This window comes from Schistocerca serialis, chromosome 5, assembly GCF_023864345.2.
Source record: "Schistocerca serialis cubense isolate TAMUIC-IGC-003099 chromosome 5, iqSchSeri2.2, whole genome shotgun sequence".
Lineage (NCBI taxonomy): Eukaryota > Metazoa > Arthropoda > Insecta > Orthoptera > Acrididae > Schistocerca > Schistocerca serialis.
Window position 1 is genome coordinate 507,061,440 of NC_064642.1, and position 13,798 is coordinate 507,075,237.

Below are 13,798 nucleotides of genomic sequence, written 5' to 3' on the forward strand. Positions count from 1 at the left end.
CATTTTGTTTGTGACTGACAACTTTCTGGAAATGAAGCCAATTGGCTGCCACGTATCATGTACTTGCTGTTGTAGGGCTACTCCTATTGCTGTCTGGCTAGCATCAACTAGAATAGCTATAGAAATGAATGGAGTAGGATATGCTAGAACAACTGTGTGCCTTAAGCTGTACTTGACCTTGACAAATGCTGATAGCATCTCTTGGGGTCAAATTGATGATGTGTTGTCCTCTTGAAGCTGGGCTTGACAATGCAGCAGTGACAAGGGGCTTGTACAGTCATGGTAAGTGAGAAATGATGCCTGTAGAACTTCACCTTATGCAGATAAGGCATAACTATTGGAATTTATCTGGTATAGTCACAGGCTGAACAAAGCCAACTTTATTTTATTAAGTCTGAATGCCAGAGGAAGTAACCCAATATCCCAAAAATTTCACCTCTTTCTGCCTAGATGTATTGGTCTTGCTTGATTTGGAACCCACAATGTGAATGTCTATCAAAAATGATCTGTAGGTGTTTATCATGTTCCATGGCAGAATTTGAAAAAACCAATGTATTGGCCAACTACATAAAACAGGAGATTGGACCATGAGCAGTTTGTTGATGAAATGCTTCCACATTTGAGCTGCATTCTGAAGAGCAAATAGCATTTCCAGAGAGTTGTCAGTCACAAACAAAATGGGACTGCCTATGACAGAACACTTTGTGGTCTATAAAGCCATTAAGCATTTTTGACTGAACATAGAAGCCTGCTACTTCACAGTTTACACCAATTACAAACCAATTTCACTGGCTTTCAACACCTCTCTGACTTGTACTCACCAAGACAATTCCACCATCTGGAATTTACCAGCCAGTTAATACTCATATTAGTTACTTCTGAGGTGTAGCTGATGATGTCACTGATTACATCACCAGAATAAAAGTGGTTTCTGTGTGGATTAACTTCAAGCAGTTGGCTACAGGACAAGACACAGATGCAGAGTTGCAGGTATTTATTAAAAAACCAACCTTTTATTTGAAATTGCCTTTGAATGGCCCATTTCTTTGTAAGGTACGTTATTTTTTCAGAGCTGTCCATACAGTTTCATCCTCTCATGTTTCAGGAAACTAGTCTTTAGTGTCATTCACAGACTCACTCATCCTAAAGCCAATAGCTTTACACAGATTAACAGATTTACATGCCTGTGTGTGAGGTGTGACTGCAGATTGTGACCAAAGGCTTCTTTGGTTCGCCAGTCTGCTACAGTAGTTCGCTATGTCTACAAACCAAGAGCCCTACACCACACTTTGCTCATATTCACATCGACCTGATTGCACCTCTCACCCCTATTGCAAGGTTTTAAGTATACTTTGACAGTTTATAGGTTTACCTGCTTCTCCAATGTAGACCGACAATACGGGGGGCATCACTATTGTGCCCATGCAAATACTTCATGTTGCAAAGTTACCACAAACAGTGTCTTCTCTCACCCCCCCCCCCCCCCCCTCCTCTCCTCTCCACCCCTCCCCACCCTTTGAGACACATCATGCCTAGAGGTGGCTCAAGAAATTAAAGTATATGGTGAATTCACAGAATAGTTACACTCTCCTGTGTAATAATTTATATCATTTTATTGTCTGCAAGTACCATTTATTGAAAAGATAAACACAGTCACACGTCACTCTTTTAGAGTGATATGTAATTCCACTTATTTGGTCACTTCGAAGAATAATCTTGTGACAAATTCAGTTACTATACTATAACTTCAGTCATGTATTAACTTATGCAAAAAGAAGTGGCATCATCAATTGCAGTCAATGTTATAAAAAAAAATCTGTTTACTGCCACCTTAGAAAGTTAATATTTTCCTTTTAAAATGTAGTACTTGCATTCTTGCTTTCCTTTCCCATCTCTGTTGCTAATTTTTGTATAACCATACACAAGTAATTGTTTCAGTTGTCATTAAGTATAGCACTTCTTCGTATGCCCACAATATTTTCATAACATAACCTACAGCTGAGCTTAATGCCTGCTGTGAACTACTTTTTTGTGCCTCTTTCAAGACAATCCTCAGTCACCATGGTTGGAGCAGCTGGACAGCAGCTTTTAACACAATTATCAAAGACTATATTGCACAACATTATTTGACTGACTTGGGATCAAATGTCAGTGTTCTACAGCAAAAACTAAGACCGCTCTACCAGCCAATACGCAAGTATCACAATAATACCTTTTAGCAGGCACTACTCAAGACAAATCTGAACTTTGAGGATAATGAAAAGGAACACTACAAGCTCCATTCTGCTTCATAGTTGCTTTGTGAATAATGTAGTAGATATTTTTTTTATCTGTCATAAGTATATAACTCCCATACATTTTTGTAAATTTATTTATGGTAATTGACTGCTAACATAAGACTTGTTTGTTTATTTATTTTCACGTCATTTAAAATACACAGTTGTGATGGGAGTGCCCAAAAAAAAAGAGAGATTGAAAGGGGCTTTCCAAGCCTATTAGATGCTAGGGGTGAAGCTAAGGAATGGACTCTTGAGGAAAGGCTGGAAAAGTGTTCTGAGTAATGGAAAATAATCAATGTGCAGTGGAAGAAAGTTGTAAGGACTGAGCTAGTAATCTAAAGACCAGAGTGAAAATTGTCAAAATTCAATATTATGGAGAAGGTGTGTGAAATGTTCGCTGAAAAAGTGAATTAAATTTTCAAGATTTCTTAGAGAACAGAAAAAAAATTGTATGTATGTATGTATGTATCGTATACCACATTCTATTTCATGCTTTCACATTTAAAACGTTTCTGTGGGATGATCGCAGAGTTTAAGGCAGATTTAAAGAATTTTCTTTTAGGCTGGTTCTCATATTCCTCTGATGGGAGTCTTCACATAAATGCTTAACCTTAAATTTTTTGAGGTGGTTTTACAGTTTTAATTACCTCTGTAATGCAAAATGATTACCTTAATGTACAGTAACTTAGTTGTATTGTACTGAATTTAAATTAAATGTACACCTTTGACCAGTCTCCTTGGGATCCACAGAATATGACTAATGTAATGTAATATGAGCACCATGTAACATCTAACAGTAATGTGATTTAAGTGAGCATCTTAAACTACTCTTTTTCTGGTTCTCAACTACAATAGCGCACGCACGCACGCACGCACGCACACACACACACACACACACACAAAGAGAGAGAGACACACACACACACACACACACACACACACACACACACACACACACACACAAAAAGAGACACACACACACACACACACACAAAAAGAGACACACACACACACACACACACACACAAAAAGAGACACACACACACACACACACACACACACACACACACACACACACACACACACACACACACACACAAAAAGAGACACACACACACACACACACACACACACACACACACACACACACACACACACAAAAAGAGACACACACACACACACAAAAAGAGACACACACACACACACAAAAAGAGACACACACACACACACACACACACACACACACACACACACACACACACACACACACACACACACACACACAGAGAGAGAGAGAGAGAGAGAGAGAGAGAGAGAGAGAGAGAGAGAGAGAGAGAGAGAGAACACCAAACTGTTATTTTTTTTTAAATGAAAATTTGTAAAATTTTATTTGACAATAAATATTAATACAAAAGTCTAAAGACAATATTGGTCCAGTTCATTGGCGTTTGCAGTGTAACTCTTGCAAATGTATGGCAAAATACAAATAAAAATTACTAAAATACATTTGTTATTTATTCTAATCATCATAAAAATAAGGAATTCAAATACAAAAATAGAAGTAAAAACAATTAACTTAGGCCAACTGCCTCATTTCTGTAACATTAGTCACAAAAACTTTAGATATCTCAATAACTGTACTGCAATTATTCTAAATAATGCCACTTATGTAATCTCAACACTTGTGGTACCATACGTAAAACAAATTAAATACATTTTTATTTTACTCTCAAATATTTACAGAAAGGGTATGAAATTTGATGGAGTGTAACAATACTCTGAATCATCCTCTCACCATATGAGTAAAATACAATGAGAATTCAAATTTTATTGTAAAATATATTTGAGGCAAAAACTTACATGTCATGGAAAGACAATTTATCACTAACTTTGTATAGAAATCAAGACTTTTTAGGAGGTAGGCATCTGTGATCAGTATCCATTATAAGTCTGGATACTGTGGTTTAAGCCAAAATCGTCATTTTGACTTCCTATTTGGACTGCAACCTTTTTTATGAAACATTCAAACACTACAAATTCCAAATGTTGTTTAAGTTTCTGTAATTTCTAAAAACTTTCTCACAATCCAGCATGAATCCTGTGTTTCAGATGTCTGAGAAGAACCAGACTACAAAAAAACATATTCCACCACCAATACTTGAGAGTTTTGGTATTTCCCCATGTTTCTTGGAGCTCGTTCTATGCATTTAAAACCTATTTGTTCTGAATCATGTAATAGATATGGGTCATGGTTACATATAAATGAAATTCTCATGAAAAAAACATAGAAAGGATTATTTTGTTTGTACTATTAGATTAGGTTTGAGTCCTCCACTGTGTAGCGAGGAGAAAACAGACTTCAAGTTCCTGATAACACTTTGTACATTTTATGATGTGTACTGTTTGAACTGTTGTATTTTGTCAGTCACTTGCCTCAGAGCACATGCAATTTTACGTAGTTTCATTCTTAAAAGCTGCACGAGATTGCTCACAATAAAAGAAATTAAGTACTCATTTTTTGTGAATTCTTTGCTCTTTTGTGACAATTACAAGCAACTGTAGATACCAAAGTACAATGCCTAATCACTTAATTTTTTTAACTGTTTCATATGATGTTTTTGCTTAGTGAAATTAATATTTTTAAGAAACATTAAGGTTCCACAAGTACCACATAGCCTTCCCATGCTACCTTCTATGAAGCACAAAACATGATGTACTAACTAAAATACCTGGCAAGATTCTTAAAAATTATGAAACAATCTTGGGATTGTCTTAAATAATTTTTCATTTAACAAAGTCTCTTAAAATATACTCCACGTTCATGTACATTTCCAGGTAGTTCCATTGGTCCTCTCATACTTTCATCATGCTAATACTTCTGATAGGCTAAGAAGCCTTTAAAAACCACACGAGAACTATTTACTTTCAAACAATGCACACAACAATTTATCAAGTTTCATACTAAAAATACTGATATTCTATGAACACTGTAACAATGGGACAAACACAGTATCAACATTTACAGGAACAATGCTTAATAGGTGACTATCACAAAAGTGTGTGTACTAATCTTTGAAACAATCTTCCTTGGACAAATTATAGAAGTTTTGCGGTTTCTGCAGGTAAATAGCGAATTTTTCCTATTTCAAGCAATAAATACTTTAATTTTTGTTCTGCTGTGTTTGATCACTTAACCAACTCATTTATTCATTGTGACAGTCATCTTTCACCATTGTAATGGCATGATGTCTCTTTTTACTTCGAATGCACCAAGTTGAGAAATTCTTCCCTGGTTTTTGGATCATCTCTGAAGACTCCAAGCATTGTTGAAGTAACTGTCTTACTGTTAATCTTTTGCACCCCTCTCATCACCATGCACATGTGTCTAGAAGAAAAGAAAATAAATATATGAGTCATGTAATAACTGTACACATAAATATAAGCAGCCGCAGCAATGGCAGGATTCCAGATTTCCTTTGAGAAAACTGAATTGGTTACAGACAAAGCAACCACCAGATTACTACAGGTAGAAGCAAGGGAAATCAAAATAAACATGTTAAAAAAATCTTTCAGAATGAATAGAGCTGGTCACCTCTGGAAAGAAGCCTTTACATCACAGATCAGAAAAATGGAGACAGCATATCAACTAACCTGAAGTGTGTGTTTGCAAGAGGCAATCTATATCAGTTAATATAAAGCTACATTACTTCACAGTAATATGTTTTTGTGGACTGATACAGAAAGAATGTTTTGCTATTAAGTGAAAAGATCTGACCAGGCAGTTAGAAGTAACAGAATAGCACATCTTGAGCAAAATATTAGGCATAATCAAAGACAATTCAGGAAATGAGAAAATCTCAAACACTATACACATGTAGTAAAGATTCCAATAATTCACACAAGGAATGTTGTTTTTCTATGGCCACATTGGCTTTATGAGCCCTACAAGTTTACTCAAACTTATCTTTTACATATTTCTCAACAAGAAAGAACAAGACAGTACGATTCACTGGGGCAGAAAAATACTTCCAATAGGTATGACTTCAGGTAGCCACAAACACTTTCCACTCAAGAATTAACTCTAAGAGTAACTGTTTTTGAGAAGTGCTAAAACTAAAACCTGGCAAAATGTGGACCGAAGGAAGTAACAGCAAATGAAGTTTAGGGCCAAGCACAAGGAGAAAGTGCACCTGACATAATTGAGGTGACCAATACAAACAAATAATAATAATAATAATAATAATAAAATAATAACCAAGTCACACTGAACACACAAACTGGTGTATCATGAACTTAGCCCAAGAAATAACACACACACACACACACACACACACACACACACACACACACACACACACACACACACACACACTTTTCATTATACTTTTTCACAATATTTTTTGTAAAGTTGCCATATTAGTACAAACTCTTCAAAATCAAGGTAATAACAGTAGTTTTAGCAATGAAAGCTGTAAATCAGGAATTAGTTTACTTACACTCCTTCAACAACTACTGCCACACCTGCAGGCTGCACAGCCTTTGTCACAGCAACAGCAATCTGTTTGGTCAGTCTCTCCTGAACTGCAACATAAATTCTAGTGTGATTTCTTCTTTTATATGTATCAAAGTTAGAAAGCACAATGTTTAAATTTTAAAATTTTATATTTTGTGTTTAACTTTCTACAGTGACATCATGATGGTGGTTTTAGGGCACTCAAGGGAAGATTATTAGTGGTCTTTGTGAATATGAGTGCACAAAGTTTGTGAATTAAGCAATGAAGTCTTCCTATAGAAATATTACTGTGGAGGTTGGAAAAGGAACTAAAACAATACTTTTTTGACAGTGTTATAGTATCAATGTCTGGGAGAGTGTGAAGAGCCATTTCTCATACACAGGTCTGAAGGGAAAATGCACAGCCCCTCTGAATGAGAACACTGCCCAACAGTTTTGTGTCAGGTTACAAAGAAAATGAAAAAAAGAGCCTAAAACACACAAAAATGATGGTTGAAGGTGTTGCTTAATTAGGTCTGTGAGAGCCTCTTTATCAAGTGGGGCACAAAGTGGGAAGTGTCCGTCCCCGGTAGCTGAGTGGTCAGCGCGACAGACTGTCAATCCTCAAGGCCAGGGTTCGATTCACGGCTGGGTCGGAGATTTTCTCTGCTCAGGGACTGGGTGTTGTGTTGTCCTAATGATGATCATCTCATCCCCATTGATGCACAAGTCGCCGAAGTGGCCTCAAATCTAAAGACTTGCACCAGGCGAGCGGTCTACCCGACGGGAGGCCCTTGTCACACGACATTTCATTTCATTTCATTTCATTTCATTTCATTTCATTGGGAAGTGTTGTGTACGTATGGTGATTTTCAGTGATTCGTATACAGAGTGGACAAAAATTTGCACACTTACACCAGAGCAAATCCTTCCATTCTAATAAGATAAAAATTTCCATCAAAAGTTTGTCCCATGCATGTCTTCAGTAGAAAACTGATGTCAAACAATTGTAGTTTGGCAACACCATCATCACATGTGAGACAAATATCTATATTCAGTACCATGTAGTTGTATTGCACAGTTAATGTGATGGATACAGTGTTGTAAGAATACTTTAATCCAAGCCAGGAACTAGACATTTTTTGTTTTAATTTTGGACTGCATGATATGTTATCTGGTTTGTTAATCATCAGCTACTACAGCAATTTTCTTTACACACAAAACACACATTATTTATAGATTACTTTGAGAGTGGTCATGTTCTTAAGAGAGGGGATGTTGACATTTTAGCTTCTTGACATACAATATTATTTTATTTAAGACTTGTTAGTTCTTCAGCATCTGAGTCCTCTGGAAAATAAAAATCCTTTTTTTCTTTTGCTCCCACAGAATTTTATTATAATGGTTATTTTAATTAATAATTAAGAAAGATGAGGAATCTGTTCAAAAATCACTTTCTTTATTCACAAAGTTTTAGAGTCACTTGCTAGTTTTTTTGACAGAAAACAAGTATGTCTGAAATGGTACTCCAATGACAGACAGCTACATCACAGCACATTTATGAGCTGTAAGGGCCCAAAAAAATGGGTTACCCTATAGTAATTTAAATGTGTACCACCCTCAATTTAGCAATATGGGTAGGCAACTGGTAGTGATGCTGGTGCAGACTGACCCCTATGACTTACACGACTTATGAGCAAATGAGGTTGTCAGAGAAAAAAAAAAAATTACGAAGTGAACAAGTACCTAGAAAAAAAAAATTTAAAGCCCCCCATACAACAAAAATATAGAGCAGTTGGTTTTACCTGCTACAAAGTTACACTGCATACCGAAATCCTCCAAGATGTTCTAAATTCCAACTGTTAGGACATAAAATCCTTGGTTTTATTGGTGAGGTAACATGTATTAAATGTGGAACAGATACACATGAATTAAATGATTCATGCATGCAGCCACCAAAATGACTAAACTGGTCTAGTGGCCATCCTGTGTGGAAGAAGGACAGCCAGGTTTATGCCTAAGAAAGAAAACTTGAGGAAGTAAAGGGGATGGGGAACAATCTCATACGCTGAGGCTATGAAAGCATTAAAGGTGATGCCACCGCCTTTGCAACAGAGGCAGAATATGGCACTGCGGGCAACAACACCTACATAAGACAAGTGTCTGGCGCAGTTGTTAGATTGGTTATTGCTGCTACAATGGCAGGTTATCAAGATTTACGTGAGTTTGAATGAGATGTTATAGTCAGCATATGAGTGATGGGACAGCATCTCCAAGATAGGGATGAAGTGGGGATTTTCCCGCACAACCATTTTACCAGCCTACTGTGAATATCAGTAATCCGGTAAAACATCAAATCTCTGACATCACTGTGGCCAGAAAAAGATCTCGCAAGAATAGGACCAATGACAACTGAAGAGGATCATTCAACATGATTGAAGTGCAAACCTTCTGCAAATTGCAACAGATTGGACTATCAACAAGTGTCAACGCCCAAACCATTCAATGAAACATCTTCGATATGGGCTTTCGGAGCTGAAGGCCCACTCGTGTACTCTTGAGTGCATCACACACACACACACACACACACACACACACACACACACACACACACACACACACACACACACACACACACACACACACACGTGTTGACTTTCTGGTTTGTACTATGCCATCCATTCGTATTTCATAGATATTACATAGGTTGCATATAGTTCATTTATATTATAGTGTTAACAGAGATAGCATATTCTTCAGATATACTTTATACACTTATGTATATATTATGATGATGGTATCTCTTCCTTTGTTCAAGTTATGTCAACATTAGAATGTACAATCCTTCAGGATGGACAAATAAGCAAAAATTAAAAAAAATTGTAAATGATTTTCGTGAATATCTACCTTGTCACTGTCTTTACAGCAATTATTTCAATTTGTTTCCTCAAGAGGACTGAACATTGTTGTTCTTTGATGATTAGGTGTCAGCATTTCCTTATGGATGACCTTTCCCATCAGGAGTGGGTATGGACAGTAAGAATCATTTTGTTACCAATGGGAGCTTGAGTAATTAACAACCACATAGGCCAAAATCTGCTTGTCTCAGAAGTCATCCGCCAACTGCACTATGGCAGGTACCCCAGAGGTTGCCCACTTGTTACTGGTTTACCTCAACCACCATCCATCCCAATGACATTAATTGAGATTTAGGGATTTATATAAATGTTTTCCCATACTCACAATCCAAACAGTTGAGCCAGATGCCTGTCATTTCTCCTCTGAGCTCATACTTAAACTATCCCCTTGCCTGGCAAAGAAGGTAGAGGAAGGCAGCATTACTCACCAAATTTCAACAAAGCTCAAAATTTGCATCATTATTCCCAGAACTGATTGTTGCCCTCTGGTTCTGAGGAAAGTGGAAGGGTTTAATCAATGGCTTTGAAAATTTTGTGATAAGCTAGGGTCTGATTTTCTAGATTTGTACCACATGGTTGGGAACTGTGCAGTTCCCATGAACATTTCAGTTGTGCATTATACATCATAGGATGCTATTTAGGTAGTCGATTGTGTGAGAGATTCACAAAAGGATTTTTTTTGGACTAGGCAACTCTCCATCCAATCCAGATAACCATAACTGAAAAGGCATTAGCAAGTGTCAGTGTAAGATCCAAAGAAGATCCCTTATAGGGCAAGAGTATTAAAATCTTAATGATTAACTGCACTGGAGCATTTAAAATAGAAATGTCAGGTTTGAAGCATTTCTAAACAGCAGTGGAGTTCACGTAATACTAGCTAAAACCCAAAATTAACAGCAGTGATATTTTTGTGGGAAAATAGGTTAATAGCAAGTGAAGGTGATTTGTCACTATATGCAAAAAACTCAAATTCACTGAAGTAGGAATTTAAATTTTAAGCAAAATTATTTGATCAAGACTCTTCCTTACTGAAAAATCTGTAACAGATGCTATCTATCATCAAACTCACATCCAGATGTAAACAAAAACTTTAGAGGAAACCTAAGATCACCAGTACACAAGTTCTCCAATCATACAGTCATCATCGAAGGAGACTTCAATCATCTAACAGCTAAATGAGATAATTACAGTTTTGTAAATGATGGTCATGACAAGAATTACTTACTGCAGAAAACTACCTAGAACAGATCGTTTGTTATTCCTCTCATGTTGCATATATTGGACCTAATAGCAACAAGTAGACTTGAACTATTTGAGGATATCCGCTTATAAACTATCAGTGACTATGCGACAGCATAATCACAGTGATTACCAAAAGACAATGTGCAACTAAGACAAAAACAAGGTTTTACACATTCAGCAAACTAGATAAAGAGGCAGTAGTGTCATATCTCAATAAAGAACCGAAACATTCATATCTATGGGAGCATGTACAAGAACTGCGGCTCAGGTTTAGAGACGATACACGTGAGATACATACCTAGAAGAAAAGTTCACAATGGGAGGGACCCTCTATTGTCCACAATAAAAAAGCTTCTAAAGAAACAAATTATTATTTAATAGATATAAACAAAACATATGGATATACAGGGTGACTCATGAGGAATGTCAGTTTTTGAGCCGATTCTAAATGTGAAAATAAATGAAAAAGTTCTGTGAACCAGTTTCCGATTTTCGATCGTTACAGTACTGGAGCACGTTGGTGACCACACACATCCATGAACCATGTGAAGACAGGAGTGAATATTACTTACAGAAATGCTGTGTAGTCACTATGGTAAACAGAATAATGACAGGAAAGATAACTGGTCGATACTAAAAGATATGGTCAAAAATTCCCCCACACTTCTCAGTCCATTCATCAACGTGTTTGAGGGTGTACATTTTGGGTCACATCGGCCATCATCTTGGTGGGTTTTAATGTTGACAACAGTGTCAGTGATGCGAGGGGCAATTTCATAATATAAATCCACCTTTGTAGCACACACATCTCCCTTTAACCAGCCCCATAAACAGAAGTCTAATGGGGTTTGGTTCAGTGATCTGGCAGGACAATTAATGGGTCCAACCCTGCCAATCCATTGAGGAAAAGTGTTATTCAGATACTGGGATGCTTGTCTGGTAAAGCAAATTGGTAATCCATCATGTTGCAGGTACATTTGCTGTTGTTGCTCTAATGTTGTGTCTAAAAGTGCAGGTAGGTGTTCTATGAGGATATGTGCATATGCTGCAGTTTTCAGGCAATTTGACAGGAACACAGGCCCTATCACTACATCATCCACCATACCACACAAGATGTTCATTCAGAATTTGTAATCTTGTTTCTCTAGTGTCATGTGGGCTCTCCATCACCTATGTATGATAATTGCAAGTGTTCATGATACCATTTTATGTAAATGCCTCATCCATAAACAGAGCATATTGTACGACATCTCTGTACAGCCAACCACTCACAAAATTGTTGTCCACTTACTGAATCACCTGGTTGCAGATGTTGCCTGGGCTGCACATGGAATTAGCACAAGCCCTCAGAATGTTATGTATACCACACTTTTATTTGTGGAATCTTGAGCTGACAGCTAATGCACCATGCACTGCAATGTCATCTTCCCTTTCCTCAGTTGACTGAACAGCCTCATGTTCTGATGTTACGTGTATATTGGACAGTGATCCAGATTCACATAATGTTTAAAACCCTGGGAAATATCCTAGCACAGAGGGTTGATTAATATGTCATTCTGTCTAAGCTGCATGGGCACTGCCACTATAGCACATGTGCACGAACATGTCTGCATATTCTGCTTGGGTGAACATAAGCAGAATATCTGTATTTGTGGACACAATGGCCTTGCTTAATTAAACATCATTCAAGCATGACGTGCACACAGCCTCACAACTGGTGACTGATCCAATCTACAGTTGTCCCCCTGGATTTGCTTGCAGCTGTTACCTCTGATCACAGTGCTGCCATCTTTTGGAGAACCCTTGCACTTCTTGTAGGATGGATCAGTCCATTCCACCCTTATTCTGTCCACCACAGTGCCTACAAAGCATTTCAGTAAGTAATATTCATTCATGGGTGTGTAGCCTTCAACCCACTCCAGTTCCATCAATATCACAAACTGAACATATGTTCATAGAACTTTTTCAGTTTATTTCCACATGCAGAAGCATCTCAAGTTATAGGACATTGCTCCTGGATCACCCTGTATACAGGGAGAGGCCAAGTTGCATGTGACTGTAAAGATAGCAGTTAACTGCTGCATCTGAGTATTATCAAAAGATGTCTCAAAATTCAAAGAAATTCTGTTTATAGGTAAAGGCTGTTATTGGCACCAAAGTTAGTGTCCAGACACTTGTGGATGAGGCAGAAGTCAAAATTGAGGGTAGCAAAGCAGCATCAGGACTGACAAAATACTTTGAAATTCTTCGTTACGAACAAAAATTCAAGGGTGTCATCCCAGTTTCATTCTTGCGCTACTGCAAAGGTGACAACTATCAGTGTCAGTAGTGTTGAGGACATTAGAAACTGCTAAAATTGAATAAAGTTCCAGGGGCTGTTTGAATCTTACCAGAGTCTGTACTGAATTTGCAGTGAAGTTAACTTCTCTTAACCCTAATCTACCATGGATCTCCCTATAGAATCATGCCCAGTAGATGGAAGAAAGCACAGATCACATCCATCTACAAGAATGGGAGCGGAAGTGCTCCACAAAACTATTGTCCAGCATCCTAGACATTCGTTTGTTATATAATCTTGGAGCACATTCTGATTTAAAATGTGATGAGGTGTCACTGATAATGATATTCTACAAGGCAACCATTATGGATTTCAGAAAGATATGTGAAACCAAATCGCACATTTCTCACATGATGTCCAGAAAGTCACTGATTAAGACAGTCAGGTAAATGAGCATTTCTTGCTTTCTGAGAAACATTTGACCCAGTATCACACCTATCCTTAGCATCGAAAATATTGTATTTGTAACAGGATAGAAAGTATCTTGGTAGGGAGGATACAGCATGTTATCCTTGATGTAAAGTCATCA

The 13,798-nt window shown here is 37.4% G+C and overlaps 1 protein-coding gene across 1 annotated transcript in view; it reads right to left on the reverse strand.

The window, feature by feature from the left end:
• Positions 1 to 3,679: 3,679 nt before the first annotated feature.
• LOC126481348 (GTP cyclohydrolase 1) overlaps positions 3,680 to 13,798 on the reverse strand; it is a 96,963-nt gene continuing 86,844 nt past the window's right edge. Inside the window, exons 5-6 of the mRNA XM_050105043.1 lie at positions 6,776 to 6,860; positions 3,680 to 5,664 (exon numbers count right to left, since the gene is read on the reverse strand). Coding sequence (XP_049961000.1) covers positions 5,535 to 5,664; positions 6,776 to 6,860 — 215 coding nt within the window. The 3' untranslated portion in view covers positions 3,680 to 5,534. The remainder of the gene's footprint in view (positions 5,665 to 6,775; positions 6,861 to 13,798) is intronic.